Raw genomic sequence first — 24,104 nt, 5'->3', positions numbered from 1 at the left:
TTGGACGCGCTCGTCCACAGAAATGAAGTCAGGGCCGAACGCAGCCCTGAAAAGACGCACATATCACAATAACCTGTGTACCGACCTCGAAGTTGTGAAGGTCAGTACGCCTACGCAGCATTATGCCTCTCCAAATCACAACACGCGGACCACCGAATGGAACATGTTCGACAATGTTCCTGAGACCATTGCGTATTCCCATATCTCGCGATATGAGGATACATTCAGAACCACTACTTAGACCGAATCTGCTGTCATTTTAAGGGAGCACACGATCCTACTCCTCATTTGTCCAGTCTCTCTGTTCTTGGCTCCATCGCAAACGGTGCAGCCGATGTGCAGGTGTCAACGGAACACAACGTACTGGTAATACGGCAAAGGGACCAACCCAATGCAGTCACCGTGACACTGTGGAGCGTAAGGTTACAGTGCTGTTAACTATGGTTGCAACTGCACCTGCTGTTTGACGTGGGTCCCATGTTGTTTGTGTTACAATGTAGCGGCCATCCAGTTGTGTTGTTGATCATGGTCGGTCACCGCATCTCCTTCAGGCAACAGTGCCTATGTTCTGGAACGCTCCTCGTTGCACATGAAACATGAACACTTGTTCCTTCTTCCAATTCACTGCTGATTCATCTGTGTGTGAAGCCATCCAAGTTTTGTCTGCGAACCATGTAGTTTGGAAGAACACCACCACAGTATTTACTGTCCCTTCAACTGTCTCATGTTACGGGAGCGGCCCCATTTGGCATTACTGTCACGCTGCCGTCACGCCATCTGACGTGCAGCTTTATGTGCATTAGTGGAAGACCTCTGGCAACACGGTCGCGCAATTTCATTGATTTCCACCGAGTTGTTAATCTGTTGTGTTACTTTATCCACCTCGTCCGTACGTTTAGCAGATCAATGTAATTTGCCCACCCTGTATACACGAAAGTACCAGTAGCCTACTAGGAGGATGGTTAGCTCCTGACGATGACGACAGAAGAAGTCGTAGAAAACGAAGCTTGACAAACAAATTTGGCGTAATAAAACAAAATCAACGACGTTCGTCCAAAAACGTAGCTGTGAAAAACAGCTTTCTGACATTACAGAACAACACCAGCGGGCTCGGTGGACGCCACACTTACCTCGTGTTCATGATGTGGTCCTCATGGTTGCCCCTGTTGAGGAAGACTCCGCCGGGGAACACGAGCAGACAGGCCAACAATAGCAGTAGCACCTCTAGGCCCTTCTTCCCGCGGTCCACGAAGTCACCATTGAAGACGTACGGGTTCTCCGTGGATGGCAGCCCGTTCTGCAAGGAAACGTCATATATGGGTAAAGGTATTATTCAGAGTGTTATAATTCAAAAATTTTCATTTATATGCGTGGGCTGAATAACATGGCCCATAACCGGAATACACGCTGATTTTTATAGAGGAGATTTTGATTTTTCAAAAACGTCATTATTCTTCTGCATAAAATATGTTCCATAATCTTGTAGCATATTGACGTCAGTGTCATAGGGTATAATTAAGTACATTTGTCCTACGACCCTTCTTTATAAAAGGATTGACCTGCACTTTCTTGCAGTCGCCACATATCCTTCGTTGCTCCATCGGACTACCATAAACCACTACTAGAAAGTGAGTAAGCAAGCGGCCTTGCCACAGTGGTAACACCAGTTCCTGTCAGATCGCCGAATTTAAGCGTTCTCTGGCTTGGCTAGCACTTGGTTTGGTGACCATCCGGTCTGCCTTAATGTAGGCAACCTTAATGTAGGCTCCTTCTGCATCTGGTACAGATTTATTTGGCCCACCATTTACATATCTAGACACACTTCCCCAACAGTTAAAATGGATTACCCTGTAGACCTTGCTCACGAACGATTATGTTCAAAAATGTTAACTAGAGTCAAACTGAAGCTCCACTAATTCTCTTAAACATTTATAGGTACCGCAATACAGATTCTGGAGAAAGACAGATTGCAGAGACAGCATGTAAAGTTCTGTATTGGTAGCATTTATATCTTTATATTTACTGGCACTGAAACATCAGTGGAATTCATAAATGGAACGACATATTGTTAACTGGCATGTAAAATTTCTTGGACAGTGTAGTTGGGTGTTATAGTCTTTTTTAGCAGATATCCAAAACCTTTCACCAACTAGCTTGGTAATTGAAGTAGCGGAACAAAGTTCATATGGCCCCACTCTCCATTCTTGCCAAATTTATACAAGAGGGCGAATTCAAGATCGCAGCAATATATATGGCAACATCTCAATGATGTCATGCTGGGAAGTTCAATTTTTGGCGGGAAAATAGGTCATTTGGGCTACCTCCACATACTTAACACCCTCCTCTCCCCACCTTGCCCACAGAAAATGGCGGGAAGTTAAAATATCAGCAGGCCAATGTAACACACCACAGCTACCTCCACTAACCTAAGAAAATGGCGGGAAAATGGGACACCTGGGCTACCTCTACTAACCTAAGTCATCTGACCACCACCTCTTCCTAGTACTTGGCGGGAGAAGTGATCAGCCTGTGCTGGGATACCAGATAGGGTGGACATAAGTCTTTGTTTTGCATGCAGTGTTTATTTAAACAATTTGAGGCAGTAGATCCATCCAGTATGTTCACCATGAGGTCTGCAGTCCAACTGATCTAGTACACAGTACTGCCACCAGAGGGTGCTGTTGTCCCTCCCATGACAAATCCTAGATGGAGGTTAGGGGTGGGGAAAATGGTGGGAAAAGGACTCAGCCAGTTGTGGGCTCCTGGAGAGGGGAAGGAATCTACTTTATTTATTTTGGAACAATTTATTAAGCGATGGATTTCACGTAGTTTACTTATTACACTGATACAAAACACTCGCCATGACGTGCTTGGGGTCACAGTACACAGCATACAGACCAGCAAACTACTTGTAAATTACCTAAATAATGCAGTACACTGATGTACAGACACGCACACAACTCATAAATTATCAAAATAATGCATGTTAAATCTCTGCAAACACGTTTGTTAATTGTAAACTGTCTAAATAATGCATAGAACAGTGTACAGAACTGTAAACTACTGGCAAATCACCGAAATAATGCAATTCACTGATGTGTACACATGCACACTAACTATATTTGGTCGAAATAATGCTTACAATTTATTTAGGGACGGATTCCACGTAGTTTATTTATTACACTAATACACAACACTCACACTGGCGTCCTTGAGGTCGTAGTAAGTAGTCTACAGACCTGCAGACAACTCGTAAAACACCAATGTAATGCAGTACACTGATGTTCAGAGACGCAAACAACTCCTAAATAGTCATAATAATGGGTGTAAAAGGCTCTGCAAACACACTTGCTAATCGTCAACTGTCGAAATCATGCATTGCACAGTCTGCACGCCTGTTCACAAAATAATGCAACAGACACGAAAACAACTCCTAAATTGTCAAAAGATAATGCATGTGTCATGCTATGCAAACGTGCTCACAGGGCTTAAACAGCCAATAATAATGCAGTGCACAAACACTCATTGCACATAAAAAACACTTTCGAAATATCATCAACAGTAACATATCAGAGAACTGCCCCGCTAATTAACTCCAAGGGGTACATGCTGGGCAATGTGCTCACAGTGATCCCATACGTGAGAGGCCTCTGAGCTGCGATCTCGTGTTTACTGTTGCTGGCGCGATACCTCTCTACCTGTGGATACTGACGCCACATGTCATGCTATAGAAATCTGTTCCAATGCTTCCCAGAATAGCACAGGGTGCACTGTTCCTAGCGATCCTAATGCGACATGCGAGCTGCGTCTACCTGTGCATGCGTTTATCTCCCCAGTGTGGATGACACATTGGCACAAAATGTTCACTTGGCGAATCACCATCTGAAAGATACTTATTGTTATACTGGTGTCTCATGCCTATGTAAATAAGAGCTCAGTCAACCTCTTGGAAATTGGTGAAGTGCTGCATAAATAATTAATGGTCGCTTTTGTTGGAGCTTTTGTGATGTCTCAGCTTATCCGCATGGAAATTCTTGACCTAGCAGAACGTGTTTACGAAACTAGCCCAGAATAACGCCGAATTCATTCGTCCCGATGGTCCTAGCATGGAACCCCATCGATCACGTGTTTCCATTCCTGGAAATCGCAACGTCTGGCTTTCAACATACATCTCAGAAACACAAACGCTCTCACCACTATGTAGACACTCCTGCATCCTGGAACAGAGGAATTCTTACGAATAAATGTAGCATGCTGATCGGCTCTTACTGAATTTACCCTCCAAATTACTGATGCTGCCAGTGTGGAAGCACTGTCTGTCTTTTTCTTTCTTTCTGCAGGCGAGACTTTCAGTGGCAAAACTATTTTGTAAATATCGCTATATTGCAATGACAGTTAAATCTTGCAGAAGTGACCTAATTATCGTGAAATACGGGAAGACACTTGCTCAGTAACGCTGCTATGCCAATGAAAACGGAAGCTTGAAAGCTATACTATGCCTCCCCATCACAAAAAAAGTTCATTTGCGCTAGGTGTTGGCAGCTGTCCTACATTTACAAGCAATTTGAGAACATGGAATGAGAGGTGATGTCACAATCTCATGGGAAGAAGTGACATAAGAAAATGGATAGAATTGCGAAAAATAACAAGAAATATGTACAAATTGAGTGAAAAAACACTCAAATGTGGGGAAATTGAGGAACTCATGTGTTTTCTTTTTGGCGCATAACAGTTCTTGTACATGGGAATAAGCATGTGATGCCACAGGACTATGAGTAAACGTCGACATGGAAGCAAAGGGAATCAGGGAAACAGTCACTTTTTTTTTGTTGAGGTAGCATTGTACTTTATGTCTATTGAGGTAACAGTGATACACGCGAGTTGACTACTGTATTTGACGCTTTTCAGGAACACAGGGAACCATCTGCCTCTAAACTTACATGTATCTGCGTTAAGGAATAACAGAGAGAGAGAAAAGACAGAGTGATCGATCGAGATGGAGCTGCAGTGACGTAGGATATAATGGCAAACGGATGATGCATTTTAGAGATGAAGATGTTCTGTCAGGATGCAACAGTCGCGTGACATATCCTGCATTCAACTAGTATCTAACCACATGTCCTGTATGTGACTTACAGCACTGTCTACTCGCAATCGATAACAGTAAACCTCTCGATCATCAGAGGACTTCTATCTCATATGTGACGAAACGTGACCCTCCTCTTTCGACACATTTCTCTAAACGGACACAGATTTATGCTATGTACTCGATTCCCCTGTCGCATCTTTGGTATAAAATCGAGACTTCAGTTTCATAACTAAGATGATTCTAAGGTAGCAATAGGTGTTTGTGAGACACTGCAGTCCTCGTGTATACATCTGCATGACAGATGTGCTGTTTACAGAGTTAGTGGCGGCATTACGTGTAATTTCACATGCCAAACGTCGCTGCTATGCATTTACATATTGTGCTCATATCACACTGAATAGATATTTTAAGGAAGTAGTTTTTCCAATTTACTGTTCATTACCATAGTTAATTGTAGAGAAACCGGAAATAAGGATGTATGTCATGCACTGGAATATTAACAGTGTTACATTCCATACGACTAATAGGTCGGAAACTGAAGTGACGTACCATGATAGCCTGTTTTAAGTGCGGAACGTTGTAGCCTTGGGAGTGCATGCGTTTATGTTCTCTCATACCAATTCCTTCCAGCTACTGATCCGAGACTCTAGAACAATACTTTACACTTGATAGCGTGGTTGATACACGTAAAAATGCTTCAAACTCCAGCCGTCTGGAGCTCCAACATGCACAAAAACCATCCGTTTCTTGTCTTCCTTAACTGTCTGATATTACATCACAACACTTTCAAATATGTTACTATACACCAGTAAGGGGTGCTCACCTACTCGACATGGACGCATCTGGAGAAATCTTGCGTATTTGGTTGGGCGACGACTTAGCTAGATCCATTCATTCATGAGATGCAGAATGTAGCGGCGTACATGTGGTCAGCTGCCGATTAAATTGGTAATGGCGCTGCAAAGTGGGATGGTCAAAGACAGTGCGAGGGGGCCTTTCAGTCTTTAATTTTATCCTAAGACTGTGAGAACGCTCTGTGACTTCCATCGGCATAGAGATAGATCGTAAATTATGCACTATGCTTCAGGTGCTAGAAATATGTAGAGTGCTGTCTGGTATACTTTGATGATGTATGTGTTTGAGAATTAACAATGAATGGACATACTGCAAAGTCATCTATCTACATTCGCAATGATACTCCCAAAGTAGAGAAGGGGCGATTTAGCTATGACATTAAATTTGGGAAACATGCTGTCGCATCATTGGTCGGTGTTGAAATTACTGTGAAACGGCTAAAATTGTTCACACTATCAACTGTGATGCTTATTATTCAAGTCATCAACGGTATTTTTTTCCATTCCATCCATCCACTGGGACACTGCTGGTTCCCACACAATGATTGACTGGCATCGCTTGTTTGAGTAAGGGAAAGAGTTTTGATGGAGGAGCAAAACAGCACCAAAACAGCAATTGCGAACATGACTCCATTATGTGGAATCAGTCGAAACAGAACACGGAGCCAGCGGCTATTCCATCACTGTGGCAAATGAGTTTAAATGTATAGGTCGTCAGTCACCCTTGAACAGTAGTTTCCAAACTCTGCACAACGCCGCGAGACTCTTCCAGTTTCCTTATGTTGTAACTGTCTTTTAGTTAAATCATCCCGTGTGTGAGGTGTGTTATGGTAGCAGCTGTAGCAAGATGTCTAGTTTTCTGTGAGAAGCAACGGATCAGAGCGTGTTAATGTCAGAACCTGACACAGACCTCGAAGGCGTGGTGGAAAAAACAAAATGTATGGCAGTGTACAAAGTGTGTTACAGGATAAAAAAACAATGTTTCAAACAATGACACAGGGTCGCAGGGAGTGTTTCTTCGACTTGAAGTATAGTGTGTAGGATTTTGTCATCCTCCTACAGTATTGGCTATGCAACATTACACTGGTCTGTGCAATGGATCAATAGCTGTATATTTAATAGGATCGTCACATGTGCTCGATGCTAGAGTGCAGGCAGTATTTGTTTTCGATATATGGGAGAAGAGAGATGTGGTAAAAATGATATCTAATTCTCTATCGGATGAAGTTGGAGGAGATTTTATAGTTCGCAATGTGTTCTCTGTTGGATGGTATAGAATTATGAAGATAGCATGTTGGGGTGATAGATGTGAGTGGGTCCTGTGGTACGTGGATCCGCTTCAGACAGCAGTACTTGTATGTAGTTTGGGGATGCTCCACAATGATGTAGCAAAATCTTCGTCCTTAGCTCAGTTGTTGTACTGCCTTTTATACTACCTCGTGTTGCAGGAGCATGCTTCGTTTGGTGCTGACCTTACACATTGTGCACTGTTGGCGGAGCTACGAAAACATGTTCCCAATTTCACCAAATGATTAAAAACATAGTCCTGTTGCACCAACTCAGGTCATTCTGTTTCTACACAGGTAGAAGGAGGTGGTAGATACAGCTCTCTCCGACTTATGCTCAGTCCCTACTTAAGTTGGAACTACCACATGCACAAAGCTGCAGAAATGGAAACAGTTGCAAGAGGCATAGGGTCTGTGTAATATTTTAGTGTAGCGCATAGGTTAGAAAAGGGTGACTCGTTTCAGGATTTGAGAGTGCATGAAACATGATTCATTAGTGGCTGTAACTATTCAAGGACTTCTTACATAGGATCCAATGCAGATATGTGGTTGAATGGAAAGACTTGACTGCAAATGTTAGACAGCATTTCTACTGGAGAGCGTAACACTAGAGATCTGAAAAAGTAGTGTACATTTCTTACGACCTCAGTTAGCACACCATCTACTGCTTGTGATCTATCTCAATCAACTTTCATCTATAACCCAGTGGATATATCACAGAACCTATGACATGGCATCGAGACCGAATGCATTACAAATACTGGAGAAATATCTAGTGGCAGCATGAGAGAGTTGCAAATACCGGTTTCATACAGTATTCCTTAGCCAAATCATTTTCAAAGTTGAGTGATTCTATCAAGAGGTTGCATCGTGGGCTATGTGTAACTGCACTGTTGGTCAGATACTATACACTCCTGTGATCATGGTCTATATTCAGTGTCATGGTATTTGTATGGAAAAACCTATTCATTTGGAGGTAATTCGGTAAGTATATTTATAAAGCCATTATAGCTTTTAACATGAATACTTGTGTGCACCTATAGAACCAAGACCGCTTGTGGTAGTAATATGGTCATGTTTTTTAACATGTGGCGGTTTGTAAGACGATTACACCTCTCTTTCTAAGACACAGTGGTATCACTCACAGGAAATACTTATGAGACATGTCCACCCATCGTTGATTTTCTGTCAGTATTACTTCGTGTTGCCAGCAATCCGTTACTAGCCAAGTATTATACTTAGTAGTAGGGGATGTGTGATACGTTCGCCTTGAGCACCAGGCTTATAATGTATGTGTGTGTGTGTGTGTGTGTGTGTGTGTGTGTGTGTGTGTGTGTATTCTGACATGTGCAAGGGAAATGACTATGTTCAGTCACAGGGAAGGTCTAGATTTGAGGTAGAATACTGTGACAGCAAAGGGAAGAATATGTCAAGTCATAAGAATGGTAGAGATATTTCTATTTCTAGAGCCACAGCTGTCAGCAGGGTGCATTACTGATACTTCGTTCAATGTTGAATATCGTACAATTGAGACCGCGATGGTAATATTTAATTTAAGTACAGTGATAAAATATATATGTGACTGGCTTCCTAGGATGATGATTCTGCCTATGTATGCTTGGCGTGCAGTGCTGGTGACCTATGGCAGGAATGATTCATGTTTCCAGCTAATGGTAGGAGCTGTCTGAATGGAGAGGCCTGTTGGGATGCAGGAATGTAGCTGACTTATCAATGTCGTCCTCTACACGGCCGAATAACGAAATAATACTTAGAATGTGTTGGACAGCTTTCGTGATCATGTGGAAATTTGAGAAGATTCAATACGGGCATGTGTTTGTGCTGGACCATTATTCCCTCACATGTGAATTGTTCAGTTGACTGCTTCTACTCATTTTGCGCCTTTATTTAGCTGTGAGAAGATTGGTTATGATGGAAGACACGTTTGCTGGGTCTATAGACATGAGAAATACCTTAGTTCACTTTCTAAATTATAGGAATGATTGAGAATCTGTTACATCACCGACATCAGTATTTGTGAGCAGAAATACCAGCTTCCTCTTTTTTTTCGAGTTTTCATGTAAATGTCTTTGGAGATGGGATAAGTTTGTAGTTACTCAGTGGTTCACAGCACGCTTCACCTCGCTAAAGTTTCGGGTTTCTAGAGAAATCATCTCCAGTCTATATCTTCAGAATTATGTTGAACAAGCAATACTGCTATGCAAGCGATATTGCTATGAGTTTAATATCAAGGAGTACCGCGTAAATGGTAGAATATTCTGGCAAACCATGTGAAAATACATGTGTTCTTGCAATCCAAGAGTATGGAGACTGGTTCAGAAAGCAAGCAAGCAGGTTGGGACCAGGAATGGTGATGCCTTTGTACAACAGTCTTTGTGGTATATGTACGAGTGTCACGAAAATGGCATGATATTCTGGCCAACCATGTGACATATGTTCTGGTAATCCCAGAGTCTATAGATGGGTATAAAAAGCAAGTAAGCAAGCATGTCGGGGACAGAAACAGTAACGCCTTTGTACTGAGGGAGCTGACCCTGCATTTGTACAACAGTTCTGAGAGTGACTTCAGTCTGCTGAGGGTGCTCTGGTCATGTGTTGGGAGTGGATGACTGCCCTGACCTCGTGGGGAATATCTAGTGCAGCAAGGATTATACCTACAGTGCATGTGTTTATGCTGTCTGTCTTTGCGGTATATGTACGAGTGTCTGGCGGTCAATAGCTAAATACATGATGCAAAATTGGCGATTTTGTATGGCACAGGATAATAATTGTATGTTTACTACATCTACATGGTACACGGTGATATATTGCTGTAATGGACATCGGTTTCACTCTCTAATATTCAAGCTTCCGTTCTCATTGGCACAGCAGCATAACTGAGCAATTATCTTCCACTATTTGACGATCTGTAGGTCACTTTTGCAGGATTTAACTGTCACTGCAAGATGGCGATCTGTTCCAATTAGTTCTGCTGCTGGAAGACTCTCCTGCAGAAAGAAGGAAAAAGTCGAACGGTGCTTTCACACTAGCAGCATCAGTAATTTGGCAGGTAAATTCAGTATGAGCCCATCAGTAATCTCCACTCATTCACAGGAAGGATACCACGTGATGGACCGTGTGGCATGTTAGGACCATCAAGAGGAATGCATTTGGCGTTATTCTGGGCTAGTTTTGTAAATGTGTTAGGACAAGAAGTTCCATGTGTATAGGTTGATACATCACGAAAGTTCCAACAAAAGTGACCATTAACTATTTATGCTGCACTTTACCAATTTCCAGGGGCTCTTATTTATATAGCCCTGTGATGTCAGGATAACATTGAGTACCATTTAGATGATGAGTCGCCACACGAACATTTTGCGGTGATGCATCAGCCATGCTGTGGAGGTAGACATGTGTATGGCAAGACACAGTTCGCATGTCCCATTAGAGTTGCTAGGAACAACGCACCCAGTGCTATTCTGGGAGGCATTGGAACTGATTTCTATAGCATGACCTGTGACGTGCCAGCAATGGTAAACACGCACCCACAGCCCAGAGGTGTCTTGTGTATTGTACCAGTATGAGTACGCATCCCAGCATGCCTTGGACCTCTGTAGGGGGGCAGTTCATTATAGTTGACTATATGTTCGAAAGTGTATTTTACGTGCAGTAAGTGTCTGTGCACTGTATTATTTTGGGCAGTTTAAGCGCTGTGAGCGTCTTTGCATGCCATTACACATGCATTATCTTTTTATAATTTGTGAGTTTTTTTCGTGTCTGTTGCATTATTTTGTGAACAGGTCTGCAGGCTGTGCAATGCATGATTTCAGCAGTTGACGATTGGCAAGCATTATCTTGACAATTTAAGAGTTGTTTGCACGTCTGTACATGAGTGTACTGCGTTATTTAGATAATTTAAGTGAAGTTAGCCTTTCTGTATGCTGTGTACTGTGACTCCAAACATGTCAGGGCGAGTGATTTGTATCAGTGTAATAAATAAACTACATGAAACCCATCGCTAAATAAATCGTTCCAAAATACACTCCTTCCTCTCTCCAGCAGCCCAGAACAGGCTGAGTCCTTTTCCTGCCATTTTCCCCATCCGAGACCGCCATCTTGGATTACATCATGGGAGGGACAGCAACACTTTTGGGTGGCAGTACTGTGTACTAGGTCAGTTCGATTGCAGACCTCATGGTGAACACACTGGATAGAGCTACTGCCTCAAACTGTTTAAATAAACATTGCATGCAATATAAAGATTTATGTCCTTCCTATCCAGCAGCCCAGCAGAGGCTGAGTCCTTTTCGCGCCAATTCCTAGAAAGAGGTGGTGGTTGGATCATGGTGGTTGGATCACTTAGGTTAGTGGAGGCAGCGCAAGTGAACTATTTTGCCCTCATTTTCTTAGGATAGAGTAGGTCTCCATGGTGCGCTGCATTGTCCTGCTGGAATTTGAACTTCCTGCCATTTTCTGGAGTGGTGAGGGGGGATGTCGGAAGGGGAGGGGGTTAGGTTAGTGGAGGTGGCTCAATTGATCTATTTTCCCGGAAAAATTTGAACTTCCCACAATGACGCCATCTTGGATCCGCCATGTTGAATAAATTTGGCAACAATGGAGAGTGGTGCCATACAAACATTGTTCCACTGCTATTAGATACTTAAAATGAGTTGGTAGTCGTTGTATAGGACACCACTGTCTTCTCGAAAGTCCGCCAGTTATTTTTGTATGTATTGTACTGCCTTTTTGCTGCACAAAGGTAGGTTGCAGTTGACATATTTTATTCTGATATCGTGCATTGTTTACATGGATGGACTCGCATTCGTGAAATTACTACAAAATTTTTTCGCAATATTACATGTACCAAATACCTGTACATAATTTTTAAGTTTATTGCTGACTTTAACGCACTCTGTCTATGTTTTCGTTTCATTTCTGGTTATTTAAGTGAACTGAATTCAGTGTGCCTGACCGGTATATGAATCCGCACTTAAGTATCGTGCTATTTTAGTGCCAGGCAGTTTATGGCCCATTTCTGAAATGCTCTCATGCTTACTAAATGAACCCGTTATGAAATGCGGCTGTTTTCGTTGGATCTTTTCTGTCTCTTCTATTTATCCAATCTGATCGAGTCACGTACTGGTAAGCAATACTGAAGTATAGTTCTAACGAGTGATTTCTATGCCACTTCTTTCGTGGGTATCTTTCATTTTCTTTATATTATTCCAATGTGTCATACTTCCACTTGTTTTTCCAACAAGTAATGTAGTATTTCGCAATTCAACGCTCTGAACAAAAGCGTTCCAGTGCAGCCTGTAACACCAACACTTTGTAACGTTAATGTAACTATAGTTGTTTTGCTATTTTCCGTTCATAACTGTATAGTTCTTAATATTTGTATTAATTATGAATATTTTGCTTGTAGTTTATGTATGAAAACTGTTGGTTCTCTTAGCGAGTCACGAATAGAGGTCTATAGGTAGAAATTCATTGTGAAAAGCTCGACGGATGTTCCTCTGTGAATAAGATGTGGTTAGTGGGCCGAAGTATAAACCGTGTGGGTGCCTAGTGAAAGCGCGGAGAGAAGAACGGCTCATTAGTCAGTCATTCTTTAGAATGTCAACACCTTGAAGTGGAAGCCAGCCTACATTATTGCAAATTTACTGGAAATGAGCCTCCGGTAGACGTACTACTAGCTTAATGCACTATCGAATGTTTGCACAATGCTCTTTGTTGTTTGGAAGAGGATAGCTGAATTATAATACAGCAATTTGTATGCAGAGCCGCACTTGGGCAGAACTAATCAACGCCATTACCACCGCTGCTCATCGCGTCGGCGCCTCCAGACATCGTGCAGTTTCTTTATACCTGAAGAAGTACATGACTCAGTGGGATTTTACCATCGCGTGCTGCAACGAAGTTGGTAACCCTAGTCACCTAACGTGTCCTACAACTCTTTTCCTAATCCATAGCTACAAACTATTACAACTGATATGTGAATCCATGTACAAATACTGTTTTCTAGTCCATACTGTCCATATAAAATAACGTGTAGACGGAACTAAGTGTTTAAAGTCTATTAGTTATACCAACACGGTCGTTAATTCTGTAAAAGTGTAACACTAATCAACTTACTAGTATAGGGAAATTATAACCTGCGCTTTACTATCATGGAACTTTCCTCAGCAGGTGCGGTTTTCAAGTGCTGTGCTTCGCTCTGAAATGGATGTCCCGTTTAAAGACTGTCAGCTAAATGAGTCCCTCGAGTTCCCGAGGGCCCAAGACACATGAGCAGAGGGCTTAGAGGCCAGCTCGTTACAAACAAACGGATTGGTCATTAGGCTGCTACTTCTTGGCGGCTCAGGAATGCGGAGAATGGACCAACAGACATACACATCCGTTTCCTCGAGGCTAGAAGCAACAAGGCACCCAGTCGTGAGCAGTGGATGGTGCCATCACTGGAGACGCCATGGGAAAACTGCCTGAGTTCACATCCTCTACACAGCCGCAACTCATGATTTTTTCGAAACAGGATCGAAAATTTTGGCACCATACAACAAACACTGAAAACGTGAGGTTATTCAGGGCTGATTTTCAATTGGGTGACACAAACTGGGCTCATCCGTGACAAGATGATATTACGGGAAATTTAGTGTCCTGAACGGACAGAGTAAGAGAAAAAGGACAAAACTATTCAGCATGTGTACTCAGGGATGATTCACAGAGTGATCTGATCATTATCAGAATTTTTTAGAGAGATATGGAAAATACCATAGTTTGATGGTTCTTTCTGAGAGAGGATACGGAGGTGATTCAGACAAATGTTTTTTTGATTCAAACGATCTTACACAGAGTCATTCAGAGAAGCATTTGGGCGGTCATTCTGAAAGTCGTTTAAGAGATTCTGTTACTGTTACTGATTCAATACTACCTTGAATTTTCTTCATTTTTAGTGCCCAGCGTCTGGCCATCCTATTCCATTTCCAACACTAGTTTTGGGTGTTCGTTCCACATTAGATCACTTTCGATGTTAACCCGTAAATATTTTACGTTGTTAGTGTTTGGAGTGATTTGCGGCCAGTAGAGCGATCAAATACTAGTGGATTTCTTCGAAGATTCATGTTGCGTGGTGTCGATTGGGGTGTTTAGCTAATCCTGAGATGCTGCAGATTCCATCCCAAGAGACTTATAGATGTGGAAATCCCCTCATAAGATCATGCAAATTTAAATGAAACAAGATCACACAACATTTAACGGCTTATTAAATGAAAATTACTAGGTGTGGCCTAATTAAACATGAAAGTATGGGTATGGCATCTGAAACAGACATACTGATAACGGTATCTATCAAGCTACGGAAGGAACGCAAAAGTCATTATAAAAACCTGGTATTATCAATTGATATTAAAAATGTTTTACCCACAGGATCAAGAATACCAAGAATCAATTAGTGGACAAGGGATTACAAATATCTGTGACATAGGTGAGTGGATACACGAACAATGATACAAAACTATGTCACGAATAGGGCAATGATTGCTGAAAAGATTAAAGGATAAAAGAAGGAAACATGAACAAACTCCAGCATTCTCACCTAAAAGCATGGCGCGAGAATCTCGCTACCTACATCAGCAAAACGAAACGCTGATAGATATTAACTGACTTCATACTTGGCCTGTCTCGCTGGATGCAAAGATGGTCCGTGCTTACCACTCTAATTAATGCGATGGCCGAAGATCGCTGCAGTGGTGGCTAATAACACAGGCCTGCAAAAAAATATTTTTTGAAACTGACTTTTATGTACTTTTCAACACTGATTTCAAAAATGCAATACTTTTTTTCAATCACGTCAGGTTTTCTCACAAAAAAGAGAGTATTTTTGGGTATAATAACAAAATTTAAGAAATTTATCACATTTTTTCCAACGTCATAACATTTTATATTATTTATAAATGATGTTCCAAACTACATTTCCAGTACACTTTCATTTCTCTTTAAGCTCATAAGTAATTATAATAACGCTTTCACTTTCTGTCGAAGCTTCTTTTATTGTTTTTCCGGGTGTGGACTCGCTGAGGATCATCTCTTTTTGTCATCCACCAGTAGTCCGCTTGGAGAAAATGAACTTTAAGCTCATGTTACAGCCCATCTTCTTAAAGTTGTCGAGCCTGTTTGCGACTATTGTCTTGTAGTTTGGATCTCTTTTGTTTCCTAGGATACCGGCAACAAATAATTTAAAAGATACCCATGCTGCCTTTTCTTTTGTTTCCATTTTGTTCACAAAGTTGGGATCTCTCATTAGTTTTCTAATGTCTGGTCCGGCAAAGATTCCTACCTTTAGCTTTGCCTCGGATAAACCAGGAAACTGTCCACAAAGATATCTAAAACACTCCCTTTCTTTTGGCAATGCCTTAACAATTGTTCCATTAGCCCCAATTTAATGTGAAGTGGTGTAAATAATAAACTTTTGGGATCCACAAGGCTTTTCCTCTCCACATTTTTAACCCCTACCTGTAAAATTTTTCTCAAGAGTCAAGCTTTTCTTTATGTAGTGTTGCTTTCAGTCTCTACTGTCCCATTCACAGAGAAAGCAACGGAACTTTGTATAGCCACTTTGTTGACCAAGCAGCATTGAAATCACTTTTAAATCAACACACAGTGTCCATTTGTGGTCTGAATGGCAGAGTTTGCTTAAAACCAGTTCATGGTTTGCGTAACATTCCTTTAAGTGAACCTTGTGTCCAACTGCTACAGCAGCATGCTTATTGCCATTCTGTAGAAATATTGCTTTAAGGCTCCTTGTTGAAGAATCAATTAAAAGTCTCCACTCATCAGGAGCATATTCTATTTCGAAACGTACCATAAATCGAGGAGCATCGTTGCAAAACAACAGGTCCCCTTCTTGAGAAAAGAAAAATACAAACTCCTTTTCCCTCGATCGATACCAATAAAAGGATGTACCCGGAGCCAACATATGTTCAGTCTAGGTCCTAAAACCGCTGCGATTCTTCAGATTCTGAGAATGGAATGGGATCGGTTGTGCCAGGATTGTAGTAATCTCTATCTTCTTCACTATCACCTTGCTGAGCCAATGGCTCGCGATCATCTGTATCATCCAAAGAATCTGGAGGAGAGGGCATTGATACTTCAGGTACGTGAGGAAGAGGGCGAATGGCCGATTGAATGTTAGGGTAAGAAATATCCTTTCTGTTTCTCAAATTGAAACCTCGTACATTGCAAGAACAAAAATAGCAGTTATCACTATGATTTTTGGGCTCCCTCCAAACCATTGGTATTCCAAAACGTAGGGACTGCGTTTTATGTTGAAACCATTGCCTCAGTTGTTCAACACACACTGAAAAAACTTTGTGTGCGGCCCGAGGCTTATCTTGATCGCCTGACTTTATACCAAAATAGGCGAAATCTACATTTTCAACAAAATCGCAAATGTTTCTTTGTTGCTTTTTAACGATATAGTTACCACAAATGTTGTTGTTGTTGTGGTCTTCAGTCCTGAGAGTGGTTTGATGCAGCTCTCCATGCTACTCTATCCTGTGCAAGCTCCTTCATCTCCCAATACTTACTACAACTTACATCCTTCCGAATCTGCTTAGTGTGTTCATCTCTTGGTCTCCCTCTACGATTTTTACCCTCCACGCTGCCCTCCAATGCTAAATTTGTGATCGCTTGATGCCTCAGAACATGTCCTACCAACCGATCCCTTCTTCTAGTCAAGTTGTGCCACAAATTCTCTTCTCCCCAATCCTACTCAATACCTCCTCATTCGTTACATGATCTACCCACCTAATCTTCAACATTCTTCTGTAGCACCACATTTCGAAAGCTTCTATTCTCTTCTTGTCCAAACTATTTATCGTCAATGTTCCACTTCCATACATGGCTACACTCCATACAAATACTTTCAGAAACGACTTCCTGACACTTAAATCTATACTCGATGTTAGCAAATTTCTCTTCTTCAGAAACGCTTTCCTTGCCATTGCCGGTCTACATTTTATATCCTCCCTACTTCGACCATCATCCGTTATTTTGCTCCTCAAATAGCAAAACTCCTTTACTACTTTACGTTGGTTGGTTGTTTTTGGGGAAGGAGACCAGACAGCGTGGTCATCGGTCTCATCGGATTAGGGAAGGATGGGGAAGGAAGTCGGCCGTGCCCTTTCAGAGGAACCATCCCGGCATTTGCCTGGAGTGATTTAGGGAAATCACGGAAAACCTAAATCAGGATGGCCGGACGCGGGATTGAACCGTCATCCTCCCGAATGCGAGTCCAGTGTCTAACCACTGCGTCACCTCGCTCGGTACTACTTTAAGTGTCTCATTTCCTAATCTACTTCCCTCAGCATCACCCGACTTAATTCGACTACATTCCATTATCCTCGTTTTGCTTTTGTTGATGTTCATCTTATATCCTCCTTTCAAGAGACCGTCCATTCCGTTCAACTGCTCTTCCAAGTCCTTTGCTGTCTCTGACAGAATTACAATGTCATCGGCGCACCTCAACGTTTTTATTTCTTTTCCATGGACTTTAATACCTACTCCGAATTTTTCTTTTGTTTCCTTTACTGCTTGCTCAATATACAGATTGAATAACATCGGGGAGAGGCTACAACCCTGTCTCACTTCCTTCTCAACCGCTGCTTCCCTTTCATGCCCCTCGACTCTTATAACTGCCATCTGGTTTCTGTACAAATTGAAAATAGCCTCTCGTTCCCTGTATTTTACCCCTGCCACCTTTAGAATTTGAAAGAGAGTATTCCAGTCAACATTGTCAAAAGCTTTCTCTAAGTCTACAAATGCTAGAAATGTAGGTTTGCCTTTCCTTAATCTATTTTGTAAGATAAATCGTAAGGTCCGTATTGCCTCACGAGGTCCAACATATCTGCGGAATCCAAACTGGTCTTCGCCGAGGTCGGCTTCTACCAGTTTTTCCATTCGTCTGTAAAGAATTCGCGTTAGTATTTTGCAGCTGTGACTTATTAAACTGATAGTTCGGTAATTTTCACATCTGTCAACACCTGCTTTCTTTGGGATTGGAATTATTATATTCTTCTTGAAGTCTGAGGGTATTTCGCCCCAAATGTATCAGAAGCAATCTGGCGAGTTTATACATCCTCTGGTAGCCATTGTCCATTGTCCATAAAACAACTTCAGAACACAAGAAAGAAGTCGCTACTTTAAAGCACTAGTAACAACAATACGAGAACAGCGCAGAGTGAAGGGGTGCTGTGAAATGAAGGACAATAGCAGAAGTTCACTGCTTGGTGATGGTGGGGGAAGGGACAGTGCGAAAGACAGACACTGACATGAAAATGCTGCTGGTTTCTCCTAGTTACTCTCCATTTCACTTATATCTAATATAAAAACGGCTAAATAACAGTTTATGGAGACCCCAAAAACCAAAATTCAAACTCATAAGAGTGGTGAAATACCGAAAAAAGCTAAAACTAGACAAGCAGTTTGTGAAAAAACTTTATGTGACGAAATTTTTTCACCATTTTTCCCGAAATCAGCGTTGAAAATACTATAATAATCACTTAATAAATTTGAAACAATTTTTACGTTGCAGACCTGTATAACCCTCAATTCTGTTCCAAGTCAGCGACTTGTCACTCTCCACCTCTATGATATCCCAAAGAATGTGTCCTCTACAATGTCCCTCCGCCAAGCGTTTTTTATGGCACTCACTAGAGAAGTCTCCTTACTCGCTTGTTTTGGTCTGCGAGCGCTAGAATCTTGTTGGCCAACTGCAAGAGTCCTGTGAGTTACGATCAATAATAATTTCATAAACAAGCTTAACAGTATCCTACTCTTGCAGATTCTGTTATGGTTAACTAATGAGGTCTATTTATCTCTTGGTGTGGGTAAGAAGGCAGAAAATATCCCTGAATACACGGCAGATTTTCAGTCATGACCAATCAGAAGATGTCCATATACACACGTGCAGCAGCTTCTGCCATTACGAAAATAATTACTGTATGCCAACCTGAGAACCGCTTACTAGAACAAAAACGCCAGCTAGCCTTGTCTGTACTTAATGGCTGTTCCTTTTCTTTATAGGTTCATGTTCTCTCCTGTATTTCAAATTTTTATTTCTACTAAAAAGCATAGCACTAACCTCTCGCACAGTGAAGCTTTCAGTACACTGGCCATCCTCACTCCATGTCCTTGATGAGCTAGGCTAACAGGCTGCTCTGCATTGCACGCTACCTGCCCAGGACTGGCTTTCAGCAAAACAAAGTACCTTTAGAACTAGTGCCATTACTCAAAGTAAATCATCCCTTTCGCCAGCCAGAAGAAAGCGCCAGTGCTTTAGTAATTACAAGTGGCCTTCATTGTACCACCAGGAAAACACATACGGAAGTAATTAGAAAAGAAATCACTGGCAGCTCTTATTATTGCTTGTAGTTTTCATGCAGCGTTAGAGAAGTGACGTGACTTACTACTTGGATCTGCATATTAAATTACAAAACACCTTACGGGATAGTTTGGGAATAAGCTCACACGTACCAGCGTGAAACACATTACATTAATTTACGCTGCGGCCAACTGTCAATCGGCCAATGTGTCGATCTTCTTTGGGTCTTTCGGAATTTTCCAATAGTTTTCTGACATTACAACTTTCTCTGTAAAGGAGATGATCATCTGCAAACAGCATCAATCGATTCCGATGTTATCAACATGATCAATTTGTATAATTATGGTTGGGCTACAATATTTCCTTCCGGTATTTCTGATGCTGATACCCATGGTCGACTTCGGTTTATTGGAAGAATTCTATGAAAGTATAGCTCATCTATAACGGAGACAGCATATAGAATACTGGTGCGACCCATCTTGAGTATTTCTCGAGTGTTTGTAATCTCAGACAGATCAGATTAAAGGCAGACATAAAAGCAATCCACAGACGAGCTGCTAGGTTTGTTGCTGGTAAGTTCTATCGACAAGTTTGTATCACGGGGATGCTTCAGGAACTTAAATGGGAATCCCTGGAGCTAAGACGACATTTTTTTCATGAAGCACTATTGGAAAAATTTAGAGTATCGGCATTTGCGTCTGACTGGAGAACGGTACTACTGCCACCAAGGTAGGTTTTGCTTGAGGACAGTGATGACAAGGCAAGAAAAATTAGTTCTCTTACGGAGGCGTATATACGATCTCACTCCACTTGCGAATAGAATAAGAAAGCGAATGATTGGCAGTGGTACGATGTATCTTCAGCCACACACCATATAGTGGTTAGCGAATTAGTTATGTGGCTATAGATATTAAAGGAAGATTGACAAAGGTAAAAACAAACAGAGGGTTTCCCCCGGTTCTGGAGGTTATTCCTTAGGTTATTTAGTACAAAAATTTAAATACAGTAATGTGATCAAATCCATAATATAGGAGCTACAACATAGTCCCGAAACTTGCCACGGTGTATGGAGCACTACACCTGTGTTCACAAGACACACGATCAGTCTTAGGTAGACAAGTGCAGCGAGTGATACATTTGCATAACAATCACGTTGTTGATAGTGCAGTCACTGTTTATTCTTATTGTCTCCTGTGTGCAGTACACTTTGCGATGCCGTACAAGTTTTCATCGCAGGAGTATGGAGAGATGGTGTAGTTTGGACTTCTGTAATGGTAATACGAAAGTCGCTGTTGCCGAATATCACCATCAGTACGCTAATCGTAGGATTCCGAGTGCCAAAACATTTAGTGGAACATATGGAACATTCCTAGAAACTGGTACTCTTCCCAGTATTCGTATTCACTCCGAAAGACATCGTGACGTTCAAGAACAGTAAAATATTCTTAATTCAGTAGAATGCAGTCCTCGTTCTAGTACAAGACGCCTAGCTATCCGATTGAACGTTTCACAGTCTAAGGTATGTAGGGTTCTTCATGAAAATGGACTGTATACTTTTCATGTGCAGGAAGTTCACTATTTACAGCCACATGATTGTGCCGACCGTTTGCACTTTTGTAACTGGTGAAATGGAAACCGTCAGCTCTATCGCTTCATAATGTTGAGTGTTGAGGCAACCTTTACAAGAAGGGCATCAACAACATGCATTTCTGGGCAGACGAAAATCCCCATGCCACGGTAGTATCTCAGTTTCAACGCAGATTCAGTGTCAATGTCTGGTGTAGTGTTGTGTGCGACCAATTACCGGGACAGTTTATTTTCCAGGGAAATTTAAATGATCAGATGTACGGTAACTTTTTACGAGAATGCTTACTGCACCTTCTTGAATATGTTCCACTGGAAACAAGACGCCACATGTACGTCCAACATGACGGGCCACCTGCACACTTCCACCATGTGGTAACAACTTATCTTAATCAGCAATTCCCACATCGATGGATAGGTCGCGGGGGGCCGAATCAACTGGCCTTCCAGATCCCCAGATTTAATACCCCTACGTCACTGAATCTGGGGGGGGGGGGGGGGGGTGGATGAAAGACATCGTGTACGAAGTTAAGGTGGAAACATGAGAAGAATTTATACAACGCATTTTCGAAGCCGCAACGTCAGTAAGGAACCAGCATTTGACATTACGAAATGCTACTTGCGCGGTCCAGTCGGTGGGAATGTTTGCCTTCAAACGCAGTGAGGAAATTTTGAACACTTGCTTCAAATGCACTCTGAATGCAAGAGAGTGCTACAAAATTGTTTAAATTAATGATTATGTGCATTTTTGATAGTGAAATCCTACAATAAAAGTTTTTTCTGCCATTTTCCTGAGTTTTTGAATTACTGTAGCTCCTTAATTATGGATCTGATCCCATTATTTTATTTACATTTTTTGTTCAAAATGACCTAAGGAATACCCTCGAGAAACCGGGAGAAAACCTCGTGACTCACCCTGTATATCTATGTACTACAGTTGATACGAAAGTGAGGATAGGGAACCGTATGCCTGGAATAGGGTGCTGAAAGGGAGTGAGACGTGGACCATTGGATGCCAAGAGACGGAGAACAGTAAGAATTTGAATTGTCGTAATGGCGAAGAATACCAGAAGTTAAATGGTCTCGGAGCCGATTCTTCAGTTTCTCCGGGCATATTCCTTGCTCTAGCAGTCCACGGGTGTACTGCCCGTCTGGGTCACCATCGGGCGCCATCAACGCGTACGTAAATCAGCGGCCCTTTATTTACTTGAATTACAAGACCTGTTCGTATACATCTAATGCCTCTCTGATGCGCAGATTGAGAGATGTATTTCGTTCCAAAGACGGACAACAAAAGCTATTATGCAGGTGGTTGTAATGTTTTGGCTCGTCAGTGTAATTTCGGTATCGAGTGTTCGCTTGGTATATGCCAGATAGAAGCGAGTGACAAAAGGAATTCTACTTAAAGAAAGTGGACACTGTCTGCAGTCGTTGACGCCATCAGTTCGTGACTATAGGTGCGAGCTGTGAAGATCACAGTAATCTGAGTGCTTAACTGTCACGTGTGGTACACAAGGGGTAGACAAAAATATGGAGACACCGTGAGAGAAACATGTCTGAACCTAAATGCAGATGCTAGGCAGGCCTGCAGGTTTGGCTGTTATATTTGACCACGAACGTCACGTGTGGAACACTGCAGAGTCCTCAATACGTTCCGAGTGTCAGTCGTGGTCAGAACAGTGTTCTGTGTGGTCGTGAGTGCATTATGTAGGAGGTAAGTGAATTCGAACGACATCAAATTCTTGGTAATTGTAACGTGGGTGTTTCCGTAACGGAGGTAGCCGAAATATTCAGGCACTACCGTATCGAAATCTTATACCGCACACAGGGAAAGCTCACTCACAACGCGGACGAAAGTGCATGTTGAGTGATCGTAATGGACAGTAGTTGAGAGTGTGGGATAGTAGGAGGAAAATAAGTTATATACAGGGTGTTACAAAAAGGTACGGCCAAACTTTCAGGAAACATTCCTAACACACAAATAAAGAAAAGATGTTGGGTGGAGATGTGTCCGAAAACGCTTAATTTACATGTTAGAGCTCATTTTAGTTTCGCCAGTATGTACTGTACTTCCTCGATTCACCGCCAGTTGGCCCAATTGAAGGAAGGTAATGTTGACTTCGGTGCTTGTGTTGACATGCGACTCATTGCTCTACAGTACTAGCATCAAGCACATCAGTACGTAGCATCAACAGGTTAGTGTTAATCACGAACGTGGTTTTGCAGTCAGTGCAATGTTTACAAATGCGGAGTTGGCAGATGCCCATTTGATGTATGGATTAGCACGGTGCAACAGCCGTGGCGCGGTACGTTTGTATCGAGACAGATTTCCAGAACGAAGATGTCCCGACAGGAAGACGTTCGAAGCAATTGATCGGCGTCTTAGGGAGCACGGAACATTCCAGCCTATGACTCGCGACTGGGGAAGACCTAGAACGACGAGGACACCTGCAATGGACGAGGCAATTCTTCGTGCAGTTGACGATAACCCTAATGTCAGCGTCAGAGAAGTTGCTGCTGTACAAGGTAACGTTGACCATGTCACTGTGTGGAGAGTGCTACGGGAGAACCAGTTGTTTCTGTACTATGTACAGCGTGTGCAGGCACTATCAGCAGCTGATTGGGCTCCACGGGTACACTTCTGCGAATGGTTCATCCAACAATGTGTCAATCCCCATTTCCGTGCAAAGGTTTTGTTTACGGATGAGGCTTCATTCCAACGTGATCAAATTGTAAATTTTCACAATCAGAATGTGTGGGCTGGCGAGAATCCGCACGCAATTGTGCAATCACGTCATCAACACAGATTTTCTGTGAACGTTTGTACACGCATTGTTGGTGATGTCTCGATTGGGCCCCATGTTCTTCCACCTACGCTCAATGGAGCACGTTATCATGATTTCATACGGGAT

General features: G+C 42.1%; 1 protein-coding gene across 1 annotated transcript in view; it reads right to left on the bottom strand.

Moving 5' to 3' along the window:
• LOC124789082 (serine/threonine-protein phosphatase rdgC) overlaps positions 1–24,104 on the bottom strand; it is a 1,335,318-nt gene that overhangs the window by 627,222 nt on the left and 683,992 nt on the right. Inside the window, exon 7 of the mRNA XM_047256373.1 lies at positions 1,131–1,297. Coding sequence (XP_047112329.1) covers positions 1,131–1,297 — 167 coding nt within the window. The remainder of the gene's footprint in view (positions 1–1,130; positions 1,298–24,104) is intronic.

The sequence above is a fragment of the Schistocerca piceifrons genome, chromosome 3 (genome assembly GCF_021461385.2).
Source record: "Schistocerca piceifrons isolate TAMUIC-IGC-003096 chromosome 3, iqSchPice1.1, whole genome shotgun sequence".
Classification (NCBI taxonomy): domain Eukaryota; kingdom Metazoa; phylum Arthropoda; class Insecta; order Orthoptera; family Acrididae; genus Schistocerca; species Schistocerca piceifrons.
The sequence above is the reverse complement of the archived record's forward strand: the minus strand, read 5'-3'. Positions and strand labels throughout refer to the sequence as shown.